The following is a 24366-nucleotide window of genomic DNA, read 5'->3' on the forward strand; positions in this document are numbered from 1 at the left end:
CCAACTCTTCCGTCTCCCGCCGGCGCCGCGCGTCGCTCCCTCCTCACCCGTCGGCCGCCGCGCGCCGCCCCTCCTCACTCACGCCTGGAGAGAGGACAAAGGAGAGGGGGGAGAGATGAAGGGGAGTCGAGGAGAGAGAGAGAGAGGAGGAAGAAGAGGAGGGGCGAGGATGACATGTGGGTCCCGTGTGGGCCCCCACCATTTTTTATTAATTTGCGTGTAAAACTGACATGTGTGTCTCATGGGTTTTATTATTTTTTTAGATCGAATTGCCACGTAAGCGCCACGTCAGATAAAGGCCGAGTCAAATTAGCCACGTAGGCGCCACGTCAGCCAAAACCACCCTCAAACCCGTCGAGGGACTTAATTTACACCGGTTTTGATAGTCGAGGGAGGGACAAAAATCGAATTTGTTGACAAGTTAAGGGACCTCAGACGAACTTATTCCATTCAAACGAGACGTTGAAAGCCCAATAGTTTTAGAAATAAGTTTATTTTACCTCTTTTAATTCTTGCTCCTGATTGAATCGCATCCCTCGACCACAATTTCGGTATTGCCGATTGGGGATGAGATTCAATAAAGAGCAAGAGTTAAGGGATGTAAATATACTTATCTATAGTTTTATCCAAGATGCTTTGCACACGTCACATGAAACCCACTCCCACAAAGAAAACGTAAAAAATAGCCCAACTCGAATCAATCCACGTCTCCACCGTTCATCTAGGCCCACGCCGTCGGAAAAGGCGAAGGATAAAGCATCCACCCTGGTAGTGGTAGGCCCCACACCGTCAGCGGCACACGCGCTCAGCTCCTCCCAGCGGCCGGCCTCACGGCTCACCTGACCTGTCACCTGAATCACCTCGGCTCACTCTGCTCGGCGTCTCCATCCACTCTGGTGGTAGTCAAGCACTCAAGCTAGTGTAACGGCGAGTCTACCGCCGCGTTGCCCGACGCGGCCATGCCGCCGCCGCCCGAAGACGACGGGTCCTCCTCCGCGCGGACGCCGCTCATACCCCCCACACCTCCTCCTCCCGGCCGAGCGGTGGCGCGGCTCCACCCTCTCCCGCTCCTCGTTGCGGCGGCCTTCGCCGCATCGTACCACCTCCTCGTCGCGCCCGCGCCGTCGTACTACCGCTCGCTCTTCCTCTCCCTCGGATCCAACGACACCGCGGCAGCCCACCTCCACGCGCTCACCCTCCGCCCCCACCTCGCGGGCACCGAGGCCAACGCCCGCGCCGCCGAGCACGTCGTCTCCGCGCTCTCCTCCCTCTCCTTCCCCACCCGCGTCGTGCCCTACTCCGTCCTCCTCGCCTACCCGGTCCACCGCTCCCTCTCCCTCTCGGCGCCAGGCCACGCCACCACCCCCTTTGCGCTGGTGCAGGACACATACCCCGGTGATCCCTATGCCGCGGTCTCCGCGGAGGCCGTCCCCACCTTCCTCGCCTACGCCGCGTCCGGCTCGGTCGCCGCCGAGGCCGTCTACGCTAACTACGGCCGCCCGGAGGATTTCGCCTACCTCGCCGCCCGCGGCGTAGACGTCACCGGGAAGGTCGTCCTCGCGCGCTACGGCAAGGTGTACCGCGGCGACATCGTGATAAACGCCCGGAAAGCTGGCGCGGCGGCGGCGGTCATATACACCGATGCCAAGGACTACGCGGCGGGGGAGGCCTTCCCGGATGGTCCATGGATGCCGCCCACCGGTGTGCAGGTCGGGAGCACGTTCAAGGGGGTGGGGGATCCCACGACGCCGATGTGGACGTCGTCGGAAGGGTGCGAGCGCGTGAGCATCCCGGAGGCGATGGCCACCGACGACATGCCGGGGATACCGGCGCTGCCTGTGTCGGGAAGAGATGGGGAGGCTATACTACAGCTTATCGGCGGTGATGTCGCGCCCAAGGATTGGCAAGGCGGAGATGGCTCGCCGGTTTACCGGCTCGGGCCCGGGCCGGCGGTGCTCAATCTCACCTACATTGTAAGTTGCTGTCGATGAATTGGACTGTAAAGGTGAGATGCTTTATAATCCTTTTATGGCTCGAGGTAGTGATGATATTTGGGTGGCACTGTTTGCAGGGGAACGAGACAATGGCTACTATTCAGAATGTCATCTCAGTGATCGAAGGGAAAGAAGAACCTGAACGGTAAACTTTATGCTCTAATACTGTACTGCCCATATTTTCTGTCCGGAGAGTTCAATATCCCCAACTCGGCCACTGTTCAGTGTTCGCCTTGAAGAGTGTAAAGTTGATGCCCTACTCATTTAATAAAGCGGAACCATAGAAACTGAAAGAGAACTGTTTTACATTTCGTTGTTGATCACCATTCTGAATTTTCATCAAAAAATCACCATTTATTTCCTACTTCTTCCTATTCTTCTTCTTCTTCTTATTATTTTTCTTCCTCTTCTTTTTTTCTTCTTCTGTTTCCTTTTTCCTTCTTCTGTTTCCTTTCATTGTCTTCCGTTGTTTTTCCACTCTAATGTACTCTTGCTGTAACACCTTGACTACCATTAATAAAATGGTTACAAGGTAGAGCCTCTCTACCTTCTTCAGTCAAAAAAAAAAAAAATCACCATTCTGAATAAGTGCCTAGTAGTGATGAATTTATGAGTCAATAAGAAAACAATGCAGTAAAATAATTATGAAACTCACGCAGCTATATAATCCTTGGTAATCATCGTGATGCATGGACTTTTGGGGCAGTTGATCCGAACAGTGGAACAGCAGCCTTGCTTGAGGTATGCAATATCTGGTTACCCTATTGACACTTTTTATTTCATTGAACTTATGATCTGTGGCTATTTAGTTAGCTCAAAGGTTCTCTGAGCTACAAAAGAAGGGTTGGAGGCCTCGACGGACCATCATCTTGTGTAACTGGGACGCCGAAGAGTATGGACTGGTACCTCTCTCTCTCTCTGTGACTATTATCAGAAGTAATTCACATGTCAATCTATATTCTTATTTCTTTTGTTTGAAAATGAAGGTTGGATCCACTGAATGGGTTGAAGAGAACAGGGCTATGCTAACTTCAAGAACTGTTGCTTACCTGAATGTTGATTCTGCAGTGTATGGTGCAGGGTTTTATGCATCAGCTACTCCTCAACTTGATGAGTTGCTTAAGGAGGCGAGTAAACAGGTATTCCAGTTTTAGATGAATTTCCTTTAGTCAATAACAGAATGTTGCATGACAAAAAGTTACAAGTGATCTTTGCTGCAATTTTTTTTGGTTACTGATACAGATATCTAATTTATTTTTTCTGTTGGTATGAATATCAAGCAACTATAGTTTTATTGTTAGTTTGACTTTTTTCGCTATCAACTATATCGGTTCTCTAAATATGCTACGTCTCGTATCTTACTTGGGAAGGTTCAAAATCCAGATAATGAGACACAGAGTCTGTATGACTTATGGATGGCTTCTGATAGTTCTTCCATGGTAAGCATTTCAAGTTCAGCTAGAGCAATTGTTGTTACACATGCTCGCGTAAAGAGTAGATGCATGTATAGCCTATACTAGTCTCTATCCCTCTTAACTATATGCTGATGATACACTTGCAGATTAAGATTGGAAGATTAGGAGGTGGAGGATCAGATTATTCTGCCTTTGTTCAACACGTTGGTATCCCTTCAATTGACATTTCTATGGGATCAGGTTTATCCTATGTTTCTTAATCAACTACACTATTCATTCCTTTCAAGATTGAGTGTTTTTAGGCAGATTGAGAATATTTATTAGATGCAGTGGTGGAGCCAGGGCCCAGCCAGCATGGGCAGGTGCCCGGGCTCCTAGACCTGCAGCAGCGTATTACTCCATGGCATGCAGCATATTGCCCGTTAATTACACAGCTAATTACCTTGCTTCGTTCAATCTAATGGAGCCCAACACGCATGATCAACCAGCTCAAAGCAAGGTTTTATATGCCAAATCTACTTGTGTTTGTGATTAATGGTCAAGGTTTTATGTGCATGCTTCACCCGCTGTTAGGTTTGCCTAGGCTCAAGAAAATTTTTAGATCCGTTACTGATTAGATGAATCAAACAAGTGTGCTGCTTGTTTGCAGAATATGCGGTCTACCATAGCTTGTATGATGACTTTGTGTGGATGGAGAAGTTCGGAGATCCCTTGTTCCGCAGGCACGTCGCAGGTACCCCTGTATGGCTATATCTTACTTTATGTATATTTGTCATGGCAGCTGTGTCTGTTCTTGGGGGAAGCATGATGGCATGACATTTTCATGTACATGTTTTTTCAACTTTGTATGAAGAAACATGAATATTGAAACATTCTCTGCTTTGCTGGGAATTGAACCTCATAGTTTTCTATGCAATTATATTCATATCTTACCTTTTTGGCCAAACTATATGTAGAACTTGGATATAGTACGGATGTATTGTTGTAGTGCACATGTACTGAGAACCTGCAATGTTCCACTGCATTTATATAATTGCCTAATAAATTAAGTATGCAAGTAACTTTTGGTATAAAAATTTATGTGTGCTCCATCATTTATACTTTTGCTTGAGTTGATGAACTGAAAACGATCATGTTAATGTATCTCCATTTGCCAAAATTTCGAGTCAACGTTCTCTCTCTCTGCAGTGGCAAGCATGTGGGGGCTTGTCGCCCTGAGGCTTTCCGATGAGGAGATCCTACCCTTCAACTACAGCACTTATGCTGTAGAGCTTGAGGTAACTTATCGTTCTGTTCTCAAACAAATTTAATGATTTTCTTTTTCAAAACCATGCAACTTCTATGCATTATGAGAAGTCCAAATCTAGTGTCATAATGGTTGCTCTCAACTAGCAGAAGGGTGCAATCGATATAAATAAGAGATTGCTGGGAGTGCCTGTCAGCTCATCTCCCCTGCAAAAGTCAATCGCCGAGTTCAAAAGGGCAGCTCTACAAATGGATTCTGAAATGAAGGTGTCTTTTCTTATGTTTGTTGCATGCTGTTGCCTGATCCATAGTTTCGACTTTAAGCTCTCCGCTCAAAAGGAAAAAACTTTAAGCTTTCTGTTTCCCTTTTCTATTAGGCCTTACAGACAAGGAAAGTTTGGAACCCCTGGAGAAACAATCCCCTGAAGGTCAGAGATCTCAATGAGCGGTTGATGATGACGGAGCGAGCATTCACCGATCGAGAAGGACTATCTGGGAGGCCATGGTACAAACACCTGGTAAGTTTTTTGTGCCAATATTGTTGGTTGATGAACTGCTGTAGTTTTTTCCTTTTCTTTATTTTTTTTTAAAAAAACTGCTGAGTGCTTTACTTATGGGGAACAAAACAACGCAGATTTATGCACCATCACTGCATGATGATTACGGAGCGCAGGTGTATCCAGGTGTTGATGATGCCATTCAGATGGCAGAGAGGACGAATACGTCCGAATCCTGGCGATCTGTGCAGCATGAGATTTACAGGATTGCTAGGGTCATCAACCAGGCCTCGCTAGTCCTAAGTGGAGGGTTAACATAAACAACTGTTGGGGAAGCGGTGGAAATGGAACTATGCTTTCTACTCGGGGGACTGGTAATCGTTGACTGCGATAAATGAAATGTTCATGTCACTTATTTGGAACAAAAAAAAGGAAGAAAAATGGAGGAATTTGTGGGTTTTAAATCCAAAGAGCGAAGGGTGAAGAGCAAAGCTTTGGAAAGTAAACTGTATCAAAATAGGACTCGAGGGAATAAAGGGTACATGTACCTTTGATAGCTACAGAGTGGAAAGTAAACTGTATCAAATAGGAACATTAAACAAAGATAAAACAAAATTTCGACATTTTAGTTTGTGTTATGTGCTTTCACCTTTTGTTAGCTACACTTCAATGGGTGCAAAATGTCAAAACAGTCCACGTAAACATGTTACTTTTTACGTCCAAATACCATTCAGTCATGGAGCCAACATTGAACTCAAAACTTCAAAGAAATCAGTGTCATTAAGATGAGAAATTTAATGGACCATACAGGTTTTTGTAGAGCCAGAAACAAAGAGGCTACTACGTAACATCAAGCAAAACGATTGATATTCCTATAAAATTTGGAGAATGGAGCTCTTGTAAATCTAGTAAGGCCAATATGTGCATAAAAACAATCTTAAGGCCAATGGTAAGGGGAACAAAGTAACACAGACCGAACAAAACTTTTTGACCTCGTAAAAAATCTTTGAAATGTTCCGGATGGTTGAAGCGCATGCTATCTGCGCAAGAAACCCATGGCTTGGTATACGTTGTTGAGGGTGATGTCTGCTATCTCAGCAGCTTTTCCTGATCCTTCTAAGAGAACACCATCCAAATAACCAGGATCAGACATTATCTCCTCGTAGCGGACCTAGACGGGTGAAAAGAGGGAGATGTAAAAACGAAATTGATTACTCGACCCAGAAAAAAATGATTAGCAGACCACGGTATCAAGTACAATAATTATGGTAAGCAATGAGCTGTGCTATCAGAACGTTTCCTGGGATTGGACTACCTGGATAGGTTGCAGATGATCAATCAATGCATCTGTAAGAGTTGTTTTGAACGACCCCCAGTTCATATTTTCGCATTCTCTGATAACTTCCTGTCAAAATAAAATTATTGAAACGATCAACTTCTTGGATAGTGAACTAGGAAAATTATCTTGTCATCGTCAACAAGAAAACATGACGCTGGACTGGACACGAAAGAAACCATCATGTGCAGGTGACCCTGCTTCACGCTCTGGTTGGTTAGGTTTGCAAAGCATGCATGTAAAGATTGGCCACCTCTTTAGTTTTCCCTGTAATAATCTGGTAGATCGAGAGAAGATTGTTGCATTCAGGCCTCTCTGGGTTGTCAAATTCCAAGCTGGAAGGTACAAGGTCAAATGAATGAGTTTCTTATGTACCAAAGGCTACATATGTGTGTGAGAGCGTGTAAGTGAGAGGTCACAGACTACAGACCCTGGGAACGAGTCAGTTTTGCAGCGCTTAATCTTATTCATGATAACCTGCAAAACACAGACAACTGTCAGGATAAATCCAGATGCAGAACAAACAACATAAGCATGGTCCCTGGTAGATGGAAACATGACCTACCTAGTATCTAGGCCCAGATTTTTATTTTTGTGTAAAATTTCATCTTACAAGCGAATGGGTGCATCCAATCAGAGTTCACAAATGTGGGAAACGATTTTTCAATCACAAGGCTAGACCAGGCTCAGGTAAAAGACTTTTGCCGAGGAAAAAAAAAATCTTTGGGATTTCTGATAGACTGTTACAACTAAATGGGTGCATTCAGTCAGAGTTCATAACTGGTGGGAAGTTGGTTCACAAATACAAGAGGCCTTCTAACGGGCTCAGGTTAAAGATCTGAAGTCTGTGCTGTCTTAGAGAAAGTGCGATGCCAAGAACCTAGGAAAAGAAATTTACATCATCTTCTAATAGACTGGTCTGTATTACTTCATGTTTGTTGGCAACTTATCCCACAAAAATGCACCTTCTACCATGTGCTAGCGTAATAAAATTTGATATTAGTTATGCACTATATTTACGAAACACATCAGGGAATTCAATTCTTGGTGCCCTTACATCTTTTGGATCAAGAAGGTTAATACGAGACTGATCTGAAGGAGCAGACTTCGACATCTAACATGAATAAACAGAAAAAAGGTCAGTATGGCAGAGATATACAGCACACTGAGCAGAAAGTATAAAATATAGATGCCTGGAATCAGCTCTGCAAGTTATTGTTTATATGTTAATGAATGAGCATCAATACTAGTGGTGTAATGACACTTCAATAAGTAATTTAATAACAAAAAAGTCCTAGTAGTTTCATTTTTTGTGATCAGGATTAAAATGATAATGAGTATGGCTAACTACCTTGGAGAGACCGTTGGTTAAGGACATAACACGAGCCCCTGCTGGAGGTATAAGGGCTTCAGGAACCTAATAAACAAAAAGAAAGTATAATAAGCAAAACAAAGTTCAGTTCTGACTTCCGAGGGTATAAAATGGATGCTGAACCATATATAAATAATATGGCACACACCTTAAATAGTGAACCACCTCTCCTGCAAGAACAAATACAAAATGGAATCGTTACAATAGATTATTTACACAAAAAAGTGGAATAAAATAATATAATTTTCTCACCCTCCCATTTTCTTCCATTTCCTTCCACCGTATAGATTATTTACACGCTCAGCGATTTCGCGAGTCAATTCCAAATGTTGTGTCTGATCTTCACCAACAGGCACCAGATCGGACTGCAATCATTAGCTATTATTGGCATCATAGAAAGGAGAGAAGCAGAACCATAACAAAGTTGAATTGTTAAACTACATCTATTAATATTAGCTTCTACACATCACTGAGAATACAACCCAGAAAAATAATAGCCACGAGTAATATTTACCTGGTACAGGAGAATGTCAGAAGCCATTAAAACAGGATAAGTCAAAAGTGCCACTCCAACATTTTCATCACCCTATAAATAAGAAAAAAAAAACCCAACAAAATAAAAATTTGCCAAAATAGGACGGATTAAACAGTACAACACCATGATATAAGGAGTTGAGGGTTTTGCACGCAGAAAAAAGAAACTGCACCACATGATTCCTAATATTGTGGAATAAATGCTCCAGTAAAATGGCAATGCCAGAGGTTCAAACTTTTAGAAGCACTACACATCACATTCAGGAATGACAGAGGTGGTCTACTAGTAATTTAGAAATCAGGGGAGATGCATGAATATCATTTGGTGTCAGTCAGGTAAGCAATCTTTTTTTTTTTAACTGAATCAGGTAAGCAATCTTGAGGACCAAACATTGTTCAGAACATAGGAAAGCCAACTGATAGATAAGTGATGTTACACCCAAGCAAAGAATCTAATGTTAGAATGGTATTTATCTGTGCCTATGATCTATTAATAAGAGTTAATGCGTCCAGTGTGAAAGTTACAAACTAGAACTATGGACGATCTTCACATGACTACTGCCTCAAAAATGCTGTTACGCTAATCATATGGTAGTGGTGTACAAGTAGAAGGCATACACTAAAAGATATTTTTATGTAATGCTTTCCCTTCCTCTGGTTCGATAGGGTATTAAAATTAAGTAGGGAAAACACCATGTGAATATTACTGGTGCAGAACAGTTTTTTAACTACATGATATCATATCTGTTGAGCAGGCAGTGTTATGGAATCATCAAATATTCAATCTCGGAAATGTTGAAAACATGTGCTCTTGTGAATTGAGCTGTTGCCTTTTCTAGACCCTTATGTAATATGAAAAGGAATTCAGCTCAAACAAAAGATGATGGTGAAGCTGTCATACAGCGAATGACGCACCGCCTTGCGTGACTTCTCTTTGAATTGGATCATTCTGTTGAGCCAACCAATAGGAGTAGAAGAACTCAGAAGCCACATCAACTCAACATGAGCACGAACATGAGACTGTACAAATATAGAAGCCTGTAAAGACACAAAACAACATAAAACATTCAGCTCCACAAGGGCACCTGCAACAAACATCATCATATAATGTAAATATGTGAAGCAGACCTTTGAACTGTCAATGCCACAAGCCAGATATATTGCAGCAGTGCTTCTTGTTGCTTTTGACAACTGTGGTGCTTCATATGGTAACGTAATCTGCAGACATTTTAAACAACGTGATAAGCTTACAAAGGACCACAAAATGAATCGTAAAGACAAAAAAAAATTGCAATATGAACTACAAACAAATCAGACATGAGCATGAACCACTTGCTTGATCCTGCAAGGTAACTCGGCAATTTGGATATACATCATGAACACTTTGGTTACCATAAATAACATTGGTGAAAGATGGACACCACATATTACACAAATATGTAGCAGCTTGTGTTAAAGGAAAATGAAACATACTAATTTGACCAAGGAAAAGATAAAAGTACAAAATAAGTGACACCTTGTACAAACAATATAAATATTATTTTTTTGGTAGGATGCCAAGAGGTCAGATAGAACTTACCGCATGCAAGTCCACAATGAAAAATAATGTCTCGTATAGATCCTGCAAGGAATTTCTATGCATAAGATGTCAAGTATCACAGATAAAGTGTGTATTATCAGTCAATAAGTTAGCTTAGCTCTCAAATGCATCTCAATTAGATGGAACAATGTCAGAATTTGAGGTTGCCTTGTTACTGAGCTACAGATTGATTATTTATCACTAGCTTCATGGTTTCTGAAAAATTTTCTTTTGAGATTATTACCATCAAAATTAAAGAATAATAAGATGCAGTTCTCAAACCACTACCTGAAGTGAAACCCAATTCTTAATAGCACCAAGATAATTTCCAAGGTGTACCAATCCTGTTGGCTGTACACCAGAAACTACTCTTTTCCTGCAGTCAGTAGAGATAAATATAGATGTTCAAATTAGTGAAACGCGTATAAATATTTTAATCAGGACTAGGCCAGAACTTTGTTATCTGAAAAAAAAAGAAGAAAATCACAACTACGACTAGTAGACCCGTGGGAATAGATGCTACTATGGAACTTGGGCAAAGAAACTGCATTCTTTCTCATGAAACCTTATAATACATAAAAACAATTGCTTTGGAAGCACACTGCAAACGGATGACCATAATAATAACTATAAAATAAGAGTAATAAATTTGATCCAAATACAATTAAACAGCCAACATGAAAAAAGATGCATCATGAAAAAAATGCAATGTAATCAAAAGTTCTTGATTACCTTATGCATTATATGTTCATACTTGCTAAAAATATTTCCTATGAGAAACATATCCAAAATAGCTATTTTTGCTATTCTGGCTTCACACTAGCCATCAATAATATTTTCATGACTTTGAGCAGTGCAAACAAGTGTATATATAAGATCATGAAGAAACTAATTAATTTGACAGTGTAAACTAACTTAGGATCAAGATATTCATCGGACTGAAAAAATGTCATTGTTTCTTGATACTACATGAAATGAACACTGAATTTGTATATGAGGCACCAATTGTGGAAGTTGTAAATACAAAAACAATCAGTCAACTGAGTACACCTTCATTTTGGGCACACCAAGAGAAGCGAGCTGTGATGGCATGCTCTCTTCCTTGGTGCGCAAAAAATAAGTTCACTTTAGCCTGTTGGATACTAGGATATGTACAATTTTTCTGTGGAATTTATCATCGAGTCATTTCAAGCACGAAAAAAATTAAGTGACGGTTAATTTAACAACTAGTGTCTAGTGGAGAAAAATAAATGAATTCAGATCAAATGGTATGGGTAGCTTGCTTCATCCAACACCAGTTAAGTATTCTAACAAACAAGTATATACACTAAGAGCAGCAAGTGAACTGCAGGCTTCAACAGCAATTCAATTCCTGCATTGCCATTCTTAGCCCCTCCCAACACCTCAGTAATTCTGTACTCACTCATTACAACACCCTACAGGCGCATTACATCACAAGCTGGTCCTACCACAGTCAAGCTACAAGCCTTACAGAATTTCATCCGTGACTTCTCACGCATACTAGCCTTGAACCAGAGCAAACGCTTACTTATGCATCATAGGCTACGCCATCGCATAACAACAAAATACCACAGAAACCTGCCGCAATCCTCTTCCTACCAGACGCATTACGCCGAACACTAGGCGGCCAGGGGCTTACTTCCTAGCCGGAGGAGCAGGCGCCTCGTCGCCGGAGGCAGTCGCTTCAGCCACGCTGCAGTTGAGTCGGAGAGTGCGGAGGCGGGACGGGAGCGCTCCTCCTCGCCCACCACCCCTCGACCTGCGAAGCCAAACAACAGGGAGGAAAGTTAGGGACTCGGAAGCAAAGCAGAAGCAGCCGCTAGGTCTCGGAGCACGGTGGAGCGCGCGGCGTACGCGAGGAGCGGCGGCGGGCGGTGGAGGATGTGGGAGAGGAGCGTGCGGCTCATGGCGTCCCCCACCCCGGCCGGCGTCGCACCGCCGCACGCGTCGGATTTGGCTGCGCGTCTTTGGGTGGGAGGGGGAAGTGGAGGACGAAGGAGACGACGAGCCGCGAGCCGAACTGAGGTTGGTCGGGTTTTGAGGCCGGAGATCGCTCGGGCCGGCTCGGTGGAGGAAAAAAGGTCCACGATTTTGCCAATCCAGCCACAGGTGCGGCCCGGACTGGCCCGGCCCGGCCCCGTGTAACTCTCCAGAAACCGGCCTAACCGCGGGGGTTACGTGGCGCCACCTCTCCTGCGACGTGTCCCCGGACAAGCGGGCGGCGGCGTCATCGTGGCCTCGGCGCCCGCCACGCGGCGCGCGGGCGCGCTCCTATGTACGCTGCTGGCACGGGGCTCCTCCAGGCCTCCAGCTACTACGCGTCGTGGCTTCTCGCGCTGCATTCCGAGAGACGACGAAGCGGTGGTGGTGGTGGCGGCGGCGCTGCAGGCAAGGCGCGAGGACGGTGAGCGGCATGGCGGGGCGAGGAGAGGGGAACGGCGCTGCGACGATGGCGGGGGTGGCCACCGGTGGCGTGGAGGACGCCTACGGCGAGGACCGCGCCACCGAGGACCAGCCCATCACGCCGTGGGCCGTCTGCGTCGCCAGGTATGCATGGCTTGTGCCTTGTGATCTTCTGTTCTTGCGTCGGGACAAAATGGTTTTACATGTGTGCATGCGCCATTTGAAGAAGCTTTGCCAACGTATCAGACTTTCAGTACTGAACTAATGATTATTGATTAAGTGATTAGTGATTTCACTAGTACTAGTAGCTTTGAGCTTATCTGGGCTCAATTTGAGATATTCCTATCACACGATCTCGCATAGTCATTTCAACATATTCCTAGTTACTTCATGAATTCGTTTGAACTATGAGCAATCAACCACTAACCAGACCATGATAAGCCCAGTCCAGCTCTAAACTAAGAAAGTAAACGACCAGCCTACACATATGTGATCTGGTGTTAATTTTGTGATTGCTACTTGGTTTTTTAGCGGGCACTCTCTGCTGAGGGATCCACGGCACAACAAGGGGCTATCATTCACGGAGAAAGAGCGAGACGCCCACTACCTGCGGGGTTTGCTGCCTCCAGTCGTGCTCTCCCAAGAACTTCAGGTTTGCTCCCTTCCACTTCCCCAGCGCTCGATTCATCTGATAACATTGTCGGTAGACGTTTCTCACTGAAGCGTGCATCACCTGCAGGAGAAGAGGCTTCTGCAAAATGTGCGGCAGTTTCAGGTTCCTCTGCAACGTTACATGGCTCTGATGGACCTTCAGGTGTGCTCTGGCTTCATCTTGTTTAGAGAAAGCGTCGGAAGGGTAGAAGAAAACTAGATATCGATTGCAGTTTACTAGGCACGGATGTCATGTTGTTCCGGGGGACGGTTGGTTTGCAGGAGAGGAATGAGAGGCTTTTCTACAAGCTCCTGATCGACAACGTTGAGGAATTGCTCCCCGTTGTGTACACGCCGACGGTGGGCGAGGCTTGCCAGAAGTACGGGTCAATCTTTAGACGACCACAGGGTCTGTACATCAGTCTTAAAGAGAAGTATGTTTCTTCCATCATTTGTATCTGTTACTCATTTCTGTTGGTAGTTTGCCCCTTCACCTTATGTTAATTTTTACTTATTTTGAACAAACTGATGGCAGAAGTTTGAGGTGTAAATCATCTTCAATTATCTAAAATGAGGTGCTTTTGTACCAGGGGGAGAATATTGGAGTTACTGAGGAACTGGCCAGAGAAGAGCATTCAGGTTATTGTTGTTACTGATGGTGAGCGCATTTTAGGTCTCGGGGATCTTGGTTGCCAGGTCAGTAAATTAGTCCTGACATTTGTGCTTTGATAAGGATCCTTCATGCATTTGGATTGTTTAAAGTGCTATTACTTTGCTGCTTAACATGACTTTTTTTTCCATGTTCGTTGAAAATTGCAACATATATAGGGTATGGGAATCCCTGTGGGAAAGCTTGCACTATACACAGCCCTTGGAGGTGTCCGGCCTTCTGCTGTAAGTTATTTTCATTTCAATTGTTTTCTTCAGCAATGAGCAGAATAGCAGATCGATGTAGCATTTTCCCACCATTTTGCATTCCAGTGCTTACCTATCACCATTGATGTGGGAACAAACAATGAGGATTTACTGAAGGACGAGTTCTACATTGGATTAAGACAAAAACGAGCCACTGGCCAGGTTTCATGCTTATTTCTTGGATATGCTCATTCAGTTTTCATGAATGATATGTAACAATATGGTTGTGATTTCAGTCATGAAAGTTGGTTTTTATTTCTTTAATTAGGAATATAGTGATCTTCTGGATGAATTCATGGCTGCTATTAAGCAGAACTATGGACAGAAGGTGCTAGTCCAGGTATGGAAATGTTAAAAGGAAAGAGGAAAACTTTGGTCTGTAAATGAGCTGTTCCTATGGGCAATTGTTCAATTTGTTTTATTTTACAGTTTGAAGACTTCGCAAATTACAATGCATTTACCCTTCTTGAGAAGTACCGTGCAAACAATCTTGTCTTCAATGATGATATTCAGGTAGTAGGTTCAGATCTCACTTTTTTACTCTTCATATTGGTCTCGTTACAGTTCCTAAATGAAAGCGAACTAGTGAATGTGCATTTATACTGGGTTTCACAACAATAGGAGTAAACTATGAAACTGTGGTGTAAACAGGGAACGGCTGCTGTAGTGCTTGCAGGCCTCATTGCTGCTCAGAAATTTGTCAGTGGGACTTTAGCTGATCACACATTCTTATTCTTTGGCGCAGGAGAGGTAAGCTGACCTTCCCTTTCAGTGATATGGAGGGTGCATTCTGCATTGCTCACATTTACTTTAGACTGCTGCAACATGTCTGAACTCTGAACATCCATCTATACATCGCGTATTGTATTATAAGAATATACATTGAGTATTGCTTTTACATTCCTGTCATAACTGTAGCAATGAATAATTGAAGATAGTCAGTAACAAAAAAAAACATAAATAGTTGGACTGATTATCCTATCAGTAGAGTTGGTTAGCCATAGTAATAGGACTTATCACAATTCAAAACTTCAGTTGTTCAGAAACCTTTTCTGTTTCTTGCTAGTTGAGATGCAAAAAAGTTTTTTTTTTTTTGCTTGAATAGTGAATAATCTAAGCATGCCACCAGTAAATTAGTGATTTGACTCTTAATCACCGACGAGCAAAAATTTGTTCTTTCATGTAAAACCTATAGATTGTTCCAAATAGATTACCTGTTCTTGCAGGCTGGTACAGGCATTGCTGAACTAGTTGCTCTCGAGATATCAAATCAGGTAACTCGATTGCTAGCTTCACCTAATTTGATTTTTGGTAATTTGTCTATGATGGCTCAATTAATCGTTAGCTATGATTTTTTTTCAGTCCAAAGTTCCAGTGGAAGATGCTCGCAAAAAGATCTGGCTACTTGATTCAAAGGTTAATATAATAATGATATCGCAGTGTTAACTTGCATCCTTTGGTAATTGGACCATTGAGGGTTGATTTATGCATTGCAGGGGTTGATTGTCAGTTCACGTAAAGATTCTCTTCAGCCCTTTAAGAAGCGATATGCCCATGAGCATGAACCAGTCAAAGATCTACTGGATGCTGTTAAGGTGCAAAACTTGAACCATAAGAGATGCATATTATATCAGTATACATTTTTCTTTCAGGCACCACCACACTAGACTGATTTGTATCTTTTTAGGTTATCAAACCGACTGCATTGATAGGTTCAGCTGGTGTGGGTCAAAGTTTCACAAAAGAGGTGATTGAGGCTATGAGTTCAATTAATGAGGTAACAATAAAATCATTGACCTCTTCAGATAATTTACTCATAATAAGTCACATTAATGACACATTCAAGAACTGAAAGCTTGGTTCCAATATAATGCAGAGACCAATCATCCTCGCACTATCCAATCCAACATCACAATCTGAATGTACTGCTGAACAGGCATATTCATGGAGTAAGGTGATATTCCATGTGCAACCTCACGCCATCTATGATCTATCCCATTGAGATCAACACATATATGAACTATATACTTCTGTAAATTATGTCACAAGCATTTATGCTTTATAAGTTATCAGATGATACATCATGCAGGGCCGTGCAATATTTGGGAGTGGAAGTCCATTTGATCCAGTTAAATACAATGACAAGCTTTTCGTGCCTGCACAGGTTAGGGATATTACCTTTGCGCACGACATGTGCAGTTCTCAATTATTATTATTTTTTTGATAAATCACTGGAGGGGAGAGATTCCCCACCTGAATTTTAGTTCTCAGGTTTTTGACAATTTAAACATACTCTTTACCCTTTGAATAGGCAAACAATGCATATATATTCCCAGGATTTGGCCTAGGCGTAGTGATTTCAGGAGCGATAAGGGTGAAAGATGAAATGATCCTTGCTGCTGGTAAATGCATTCTATATGAGCCAAGAGTTTTTTTTCCCATCCACTTTACTAATGTGCTAACCACGCTATTGTTGTTTTCTTGCTTGTTTTGTTTTTGCCTTCATGGCATTGGACAGCTGAAGGCTTAGCTGACCAGGTGACCCCAGAGCATGTTGACAAAGGCCTTATTTATCCACCCTTTTCCTGCATCAGGAAGATATCAGCCAACATCGCAGCCCGCGTTGCTGCAAAAGCCTATGACCTTGGTAATATTTGTTCCTTTTGATGTGGTTCACTAGCACGCTAGCTAAAACAAGATGCTCGCATACCAACAGTTATTTCGCACTTCTGTATGCAGGATTGGCTAGCCATCTCCCTCGCCCAAAAGACTTGGTGAAGTACGCTGAGAGCTGCATGTACAGCCCCATTTACCGTTCTTATAGATGAAGTGATGCTCACCTTAGTGTACAGCTTCATTTGGCTACAGCATGCTGTCTTGTATTACAGTAATAATTTGCGGTTGGACCTATATCGTACGGCAGTAGCATTTTATCCCTGAACTGTGCTTGTACATATTTGCCCTGTCATCATGTAATAAATAACCCAAGTCTGCTATTGCAGAATTTGGTTCAGTATGATTTTACTTTGTATATGGCATTGCTCGTACGATTGCAACAAAGGTGTATACGCTGTCCACACACGGATGAACATGTTTGTTTTTGCATTTTTTAACGAAAGCATCAAGGCACATTCTGTGATATATGTACAATTTTCCGGGCATGTGCCAGATGCTGGACCATGGCAGCTGGGGCACGATAAGTGGGGTAATACGCAGGCATCTATGTTATTGACAAACTCTCGCGCCTAATACAAGAAAGCCGCACGATTAGCAAAGCTAGCATACCGAATCTTATAAGGAGGGGAGAAAAGAGCCAAGGGAAAAACCCGATCCCCGCGTCGCTCTCGCGTCGGGCGGCTCGGGGGCGAAAAACCCTAGCCGCCCGCGCCTTCTCTCCCTCCCTCCCCCCACCTCGCCGCCGCTGGAGCCCACCAGCGACGAAGCCAGCAGCGGGCAGGGAAGGTGGCGGCGAGGCTTTCTTCTCTTCGTAGCGTCTCCCTCCTCGGCGCGAAGGACGAAGACGACGAAGCTCCCCACCAGCGTGGTCCATGGCGGCTACGGCGGCGAGGTGGGGAGGAGGCGGCGGATCCGGAGCCCCCATGGCCGGATCCGGCCCTCCCTCGCCTGGATCTGCCCGGCTGCGGCGCGAGGAGGCCTGGGGTGGCGCGACGGCATGCAGTCGTGGTGGCGGCCGGTGGCAAGGCGGCGAGGCGGCGGCCGGCCCAGCACGGGCGCGGAGGCGGCGGACGGCTGCGGCTCGGCGTAGAGGCGGCTCGTCAGCGGCGGGCGCAGGCGGCGGATGGCCGCGGCTCGTCGTGGCCGGCCAGGTCACGGAGGTGGCGGGCGCTCGGAGGCAGCGGGCAGCTAAGCCTGCCCGGAGCGGCGGCGGCGCCCCCACTCACTCGCTCGGCCTGGCCGCCCGGCGCCAGCCCACGGCGCGGTGGGTCATCCAGGCCTCGGTGGCAACTCGGCGTGGTGGCTGGGCAGCCAGGATGCCGTCGCGGTGGCCAGGTGAGGCGCGGCGGCCGGACTTCGCAGGCGCCGGCGGGTGGCGCCGGTCCGAAGCAGCAGCACCACCGGCGGCCAAGTGGCAGTGCAAAGGGAGCTGGCGGCGGTGGGTCGTCTTCCTCGTTGCCGGTCGGCACCCTCAGCCTTCGTGGAGCTCCTCCCCTTCTTTGCGGGGAGTTTCTAGATTGGATTGAGGCGGCAGCTCGTCAGTGGGGGAAGCTTAGGCTGCCGAAGCAATGCCACCTAGTCTCGGGTTCTCCTTCGGCCAAATATGGCGAGGCGACCGGCGGGTGGTGGAACGGAGGAGTCCTGGGCCAGCTTTCAGGGGTGGTGGTTCGTTGAAGTCGACCGACGGAGGGGCGTCGGTGCGGTGTGGTGGATGCCACGTGCTGCCATTTGTCCGTGTGGTGGTTCTGAGTTGGTGGACGGCGATCTGCAGTCAAGGTCGTAGGGTCCCAGGCGAAAGCCTAGTCCGATGGTTCACCGGGCCGGCAGCGGCTACGTCTTCGGGCGTCGTAATCTCCTTGGAGCGTTGTCGAGGGTTACCCTCTCCCTTTCTTGGCGAGCTTCTCTGGGTAAAAACCACATCTTTTTAGATGGGCGATGGCGGCATCCTGGATGTCGTGACCACCATGGTGGCATCGTTTTTCGGAGCCTCGTCTCTGTGGTGTTGCCGTAGGCCTAACGGCGTTCGGCCACGCTCAGCGGGGGTCGTTTGGTGCTAGGTTTCACCCTCAGCAGTTTGTGCTTGGGTGGTAGCGCGTGGTGTGTGGCAATGCACCTTTATGCATTTTGATGTTTTTTCTCTTGTAACTTTTATTCCTTCTTAATATACTCGGTTGGCCTCCTTCGGCCTTCCCAGCGAAAAAAAAAAGAATCTTATAAGGAAATTAAAGGCAGACCTATACGAATTACAAAATGGGGCCCTGACTTACTGTTAAGGTTCAGTTATGTCCTGATTGTGTGTCATCTGAAACTTGGGAGCTGCGTAATCCCCAGAAGGATTTTGGAAGCAGATTTGTCTTCTCCGCCCTGAACAGCCAGCCTATGTTGGACTCACAGGCAGCACAGAGAGCAATCGTCCACGTATAACTGCAAAAAATACAGGTCTTTGTGTTAGCAGCGTATACTCTCCCCATCTAAAAGTATAACTTCTAACATTCAAAATTTATTTCAAAATATAATTCCTTAACTACATTTTCTTATCAACCAATTACAACTTTTCACCTTTTAATATCACCACCTACTTTATTTTCTTAACCAAACACAATTTTTCCTCATTTAATTTCATCCACTTTCTTAATGCATGTGCCTAACCCTAAAACTTTTATATTTTAGAATGGAGGTAATAACAGAGTGCAGGTATGATAGTTGCGTATGGAAGAACACAGGAAATTGCTGCTAACTGAACACCTGTGATTTGCAAGTAACAACGGGATCAAACAGAACGAATAACAATGTTCATTTCTTCTGTTAATGATAGGCTGGATTTCAAACCTTTTTTGAGTAATAGAGTTTAGTAGAATATATTAGAATCATACCCTGGAAACAAACTGTGAGCTTTGGAAGGAGCGCCACGGAGTGCAAGACCAGTTGCATTGTACACTGTCATCATCTCTTGCCCACAGCTGAACTGCTTGACATAAGCACCGACAGGGCCATCACTACGTCTTGAGATAAGAGCCTGCGACAAGAAATGGAATTGTTGCCATATTAGTCAAAACTTGAAAGTATTCCAACAAGTTCTGTTACAAATCCAGTTTAAATCAACCAGTGAGATCCAGCCCTTTAGAGGTAGAGAAGAAGCGATTAAAAGAACATGTCCCTTTGTCATTTACATTATGATTCAGAGAACTGAATCATGACTTAGATATCACCTGTTAATCAGAATACTAGTGTGCTTTGATGATCAAAACCCTGTCTCTCGGAAATCCTGGTAGTATGGTACCATGGTTGTTTAAAACACAGGCAACAACCAACAGATATCTGGATGAAGCGGTATGATTAAATATCGTTACTATTGCTTATCCTGCAGCCATGGTATGGTGTAGCAAACCAACTACAACTCTACCATATGTTTGCGACAGCAACCAAAGACAGGTAAGCCCACAAGTTATAGCCAAGTGCAAGTGTGAAACTGCAGCAATCAAGATTAAAACACCGGATAATTGGAAAAATAAGCTTGAATTATGATCAGAACTTCAGTGGAATCACATTTTAAAAAATAATTAATCATTACCAGGCAATTTCTGCATCTTATGATGTTAAAGGCCTTGAGTAGCTGGATCTCTTTCTGTAGCCGATATGAGATACCATCGATCTCAAGCAATTCTTGTCTCACAGAACATGACATGGGAAGTTTGCTTCCAATGTGATACGACAAAATATCTGGTTTTCTCACATAATCATCCATGCTTGGATTTACAACTATTTGTCTCCACAAATCTGCCACAAAACCAATTTAATGTCATGCATACATCACATCTTAATCATAGTAACAAATGACATGTTAGCCAGTGGGAAAGAATATTATTTGGCTAAAGAATGCATGAATACAAGACAAAACGGATTGAAATAGCTGTAGTGAAATAATTCAATACCTGCCACTCTGCGAGCAAGGGAATATGAATCGTACATTTCATAAGCCCAGCGAGGCCAAAATGACAATGGAGCCTGCAATGCCAGCTTTGAACTATAAGCAGCACAGAACCGCCTGCGTTGTTCAGCACCTTTGTTTTTTGTTGGTAAAGATTTTGGGGATTGAAAGCAAGGTTCACCCTTGCCTCTTGTGTTGCTATGCTTGACTGGATTCTCTAATTCAGCATTTCTTTTCACAGAATCATACTTCTGCCAAGACTGTTCAAGCATGAGATCTTCATCTTCATTTGAGGAACAGTATGTTCTTGCATCTGTTACTGAATGTTCACTTGAAGTACTAGTGGATGATAGAGAATCCCAATCTTGATCAGAGTTCACATGATCATCTTGTCTGAAACAAGATGTACCCAAACTGAGTAACGATGTGCCACACTGGTTGAAAATATAATTTGTAGCTAACTGGCCAAATGCATCTCTTGGAGTTCTCTGAGGTGTATCTTCTTCGATAATTTGTACTTCACCCCATTGCTGCCCATGGTTAATAAAATGGAATTATATTCTCTCTTACCACTACTTCATAGGACAATCATTTGCAGTTCAGAACATCTTATTTCTCAACCAAATGTTAGAACTTACAACGTCATCAGCATCGATCCAACGGCGTCTAAGGCGAAAACGATTCTGACCACGTGTGACAACATTTGATGAGCCATCATCAAGTTGTTTAATGTGATGTATCTATGACATAAAACAAAATCAAAAGCTGATGTGACTATCCAGAAGAAATTATTAATTTCACTGCTTCACAGTTCAGTTGAAGATAAATGATTTAAGGAAAAAGATAACTTCAGCCATATTTCAAATGATCAAGTTCATATCTGTTGGGCTCATTTATAAAATTTATAGAAGTTCATATCTATAACATGAAGATCATGTGTGTAGTGCATATTTGTGCCCAAGGATATTGTATTATTGTGCAGCATAGAACTAGAAGGAACAACATATAACCGCACAGATAAGATCAAATATGGTGATCATGATGTCCTAGTAAGACATTTGTGACTGCAGTCAACTATAGCTGTGCATACTACGTGATATCTAGAAATGAATGGACAGGTCCTGTGATAATTCATCGTCTCTTTCTGCAGAATTGATGTATATCTTTTCAATGGCATGGGTATTTGCAAACGCTATCTCAGACAAGCATATAACTTTTCTCTTTTTTAGTTTTTTTTTGTCCGACCTTAGTACCTGACCACTGCAAACTCTATCTTAGTTCGGTGTTTTTGCAGCAAAATAGGTCACAAAAGAAACCAAAAGGAGGATCAGAAGATTAAAATGCAAAAGGGAAACATAACACAGACAACAGAAATTCAGAAATGAGCAAATATGCAAGATGAAACTTCAAGGCACAGATATCATTCTAGTTTGAATGAGCTTTATGAAAAATACACCTCCGCTGTTGTCCCAACTGAAGCAATAGCATGGTGTCCATCATTAGTGTGTTGGTAAACATGAACCTGACATTGGAGAATTGCCATTAAAAACAAAGCTGGAACAAAGGCAGCAGAACAAGGACAAGTGACACGCACCACACCTATCATGCATGGAGCGTCAACATGATTGACAGCCTTGTCAACAGCTGTCAAAGATCTAGGCTGAACTACTCTAATAGGCAGGATAGCTTCAGGAAACAAAACAACACCTGCAAAAGTTGCAAACTATTAGCCTTTAATACAGGCAGCTATGTTTACAGATGCCAACTAAATGTGTGACTGTTCAAGAGTAAGATGAAAGAATGGCAAGGATGCATACATGTCATGTATACTTTGTTGGTTTGCAATAGGACACAACTTTAGCAAGTTCAGCATTCAATATTAGGCACGACATGGATCAGCTAACAACACTTGAGATTGAATTGGGTGTTTAAAGCTTAGATTGAGATAAGCTCTATACTATTATGTTGGAACACAGGGTTATAGGAATGCTACCTTGAAGATAAAACATTGGTAAACAGAGAACCACACCACCATCCAAGAAAGCAAATCTGCCTGGGGCATCATGAACCTCTGGTGCGGAAACAAACTTGTAAGTGTTGCAGCTAGAATCAGGAAATATACTAACATAAGCATGAATGCTTACCACCATCACAGGTGGGCAGCGAAACCACAGACGTATTGAATGCAAGTGCTTCAGAAGTTCTAGATCCTCCATCCCCATGAGTGTTTCTGTAAAATTAAGAATTAAATAAGTGGCAAAAAATTACATCTGTTGATTACCACCGAACTTGAGGGGTGAAAAATTTAGACTGTATGGTATGTTGGGGAAAGGCACATTCCATCATGAATACCATTAATGGTAGTTAAGCGAAAACGTAAGTAACATGTAAACTACCTCATCACTCCATAAAACCCAAAACATGTCAGCAAAATCATGAATTGCTGAGTTATATCAGCAAAATCTAAGTACCATACGATGCCAAACTGAGTAGATTTTGTGCAATCTATTCAAATAGTGTGGAAATGCCCTATGGGATGAACAAATTAACTTGGGGAAAGCCACAAGCATTAAACAAACCGGGTCTAACTTCTACATCCTAGCAAGCGGTTGTCTAATCTGTTTTCATCCTAACCTGTGGAAAATTCCCCAACCCTAACCTCCATGGCCTCTGTCTGGATTCAGGCTACTTTGGGAAGGCGCAACTTAACATTTGATTTCATTTCAGAATAGTTGCTAGCAACGAGCAGCTCTCGCGGCGTCAATCCTCTCGCCGTATCAACGCGAAAGCCAACTCCCGCACCGAAATGTGTAACAGTGTAAGGCACGGTTTAAGCAAACCATGGGTGGATAGCGGAAATGGCAAAGGAGAAGCGAGTTTAGCGTTTGGACCTGAGAAAGGTGTCGACGTCGGAGGAGGAGGATGAGCCGGCGTCGTCGACCTCCTCGACCTGGAGCTCCTCCATGTCAAGCTCCAGGATCTGCTCCACCTGCCTCCGCTCCCTCTCCAGGATCCAGTCCGCCTCCGCCATTCCGCCCCGCCGCCGCCGCCGCCTGGGCTCACTGGCTTAGGGTGAAGCCGTGTGGGGAAGGTCGGCGAAAGGGTTTTCCGGCCTCCACCTTCTCCCGGGCTTTCGCTTCGCCCGGATTCAAATACAGTGTTTTTGGTTTGAGAAATTTTAGGGATACTATGGTGGGATGGGATGAAGCTAAAAAACAAGGGTTAGAAACTGTATATAGTTGGGAAAAAGCAAGTGGTTGATTTTTCTTATTTTTTTTTCACATGCATAGGCATTTGAATTTTCAAGTTCAGATACTCCACGAGGACAATAAAATTTAGGAGATGTTAAAACAAACAAAAGGTAAAGGGGTTGAAATTTCATTATAAATTTCAGTTCACTGTAAAGACATTATTGTTCTCTCCCCATTCAATATACTTTCAGTTTTTACACTTTCATCTTTATTATAGAAAAAAGGATAAAAAATAAAAATAAAAAGATACAAAACAGGCAATTTTTAGATTAAATAGTTGCTATAATCTTAACGTTTAGATATGGATATATCTACTAGTTTAAAAGTGGAGTAGTTCTTCTTCCGTCCTCTCATCCCAACATGCGCAGTATGTTCGTATGTGAAAAATAATCACAGTTCCTTTCTATTTATATGGACCTAATCTGTTAACGTACGGACACGTAGTCTATATCCAAATATATGACGTAGGCTGTGTTTAGTTTCTAAAATTGGGGAGAAGTTTGGAGAAATTTGGTAGTTTGAAAAAAAAGTTAGGAGTTTATGTGTGTA

General features: G+C 43.7%; 4 protein-coding genes across 4 annotated transcripts; 2 read left to right on the forward strand and 2 right to left on the reverse strand.

The window, feature by feature from the left end:
- The first annotated feature begins 825 nt into the window (after positions 1-825).
- LOC127775748 (probable glutamate carboxypeptidase LAMP1) lies at positions 826-5774 on the forward strand. Its single transcript, XM_052302042.1, has 12 exons — positions 826-1973; positions 2072-2139; positions 2654-2735; positions 2804-2896; positions 2981-3133; positions 3365-3433; positions 3556-3649; positions 4059-4142; positions 4598-4686; positions 4805-4921; positions 5032-5172; positions 5289-5774. The coding sequence occupies exons 1-12, from the start codon at positions 960-962 to the stop codon at positions 5469-5471; spliced, it is 2187 nt and encodes a 728-aa protein (XP_052158002.1). The 5' UTR covers positions 826-959; the 3' UTR covers positions 5472-5774.
- Positions 5775-5899: 125 nt separating this feature from the next.
- Positions 5900-12013, reverse strand: LOC127775759 (tryptophan--tRNA ligase, chloroplastic/mitochondrial). Its single transcript, XM_052302052.1, has 15 exons — positions 11848-12013; positions 11633-11752; positions 10261-10348; positions 9973-10014; positions 9522-9611; positions 9309-9431; positions 8374-8445; positions 8112-8224; positions 8008-8029; positions 7839-7904; positions 7545-7601; positions 6918-6964; positions 6741-6822; positions 6467-6556; positions 5900-6322 (listed from the first exon to the last, which is right to left on the reverse strand). Exons 1-15 carry the CDS (start codon positions 11898-11900, stop codon positions 6188-6190), a joined length of 1200 nt encoding a protein of 399 aa, XP_052158012.1. The 5' UTR covers positions 11901-12013; the 3' UTR covers positions 5900-6187.
- A 268-nt stretch (positions 12014-12281) lies between these two features.
- Positions 12282-17581, forward strand: LOC127776919 (NADP-dependent malic enzyme-like). The gene is made up of 19 exons (XM_052303481.1): positions 12282-12540; positions 12928-13048; positions 13136-13210; positions 13330-13481; positions 13638-13743; positions 13876-13941; positions 14029-14124; positions 14231-14302; positions 14392-14475; positions 14614-14712; positions 15189-15236; positions 15325-15378; positions 15459-15557; positions 15650-15739; positions 15839-15916; positions 16052-16126; positions 16274-16364; positions 16481-16609; positions 16702-17581. The coding sequence occupies exons 1-19, from the start codon at positions 12407-12409 to the stop codon at positions 16788-16790; spliced, it is 1758 nt and encodes a 585-aa protein (XP_052159441.1). The 5' UTR covers positions 12282-12406; the 3' UTR covers positions 16791-17581.
- On the reverse strand, positions 14701-23738 carry LOC127776927 (uncharacterized). Its single transcript, XM_052303486.1, has 11 exons — positions 23458-23738; positions 22711-22796; positions 22560-22637; positions 22161-22273; positions 22023-22088; positions 21205-21306; positions 20571-21096; positions 20210-20415; positions 19512-19654; positions 18906-19062; positions 14701-14874 (listed from the first exon to the last, which is right to left on the reverse strand). Exons 1-10 carry the CDS (start codon positions 23595-23597, stop codon positions 18915-18917), a joined length of 1608 nt encoding a protein of 535 aa, XP_052159446.1. The 5' UTR covers positions 23598-23738; the 3' UTR covers positions 14701-14874; positions 18906-18914.
- Positions 23739-24366: the final 628 nt, after the last annotated feature.

Source organism: Oryza glaberrima, chromosome 1 (assembly GCF_000147395.1).
Source record: "Oryza glaberrima chromosome 1, OglaRS2, whole genome shotgun sequence".
NCBI lineage: Eukaryota > Viridiplantae > Streptophyta > Magnoliopsida > Poales > Poaceae > Oryza > Oryza glaberrima.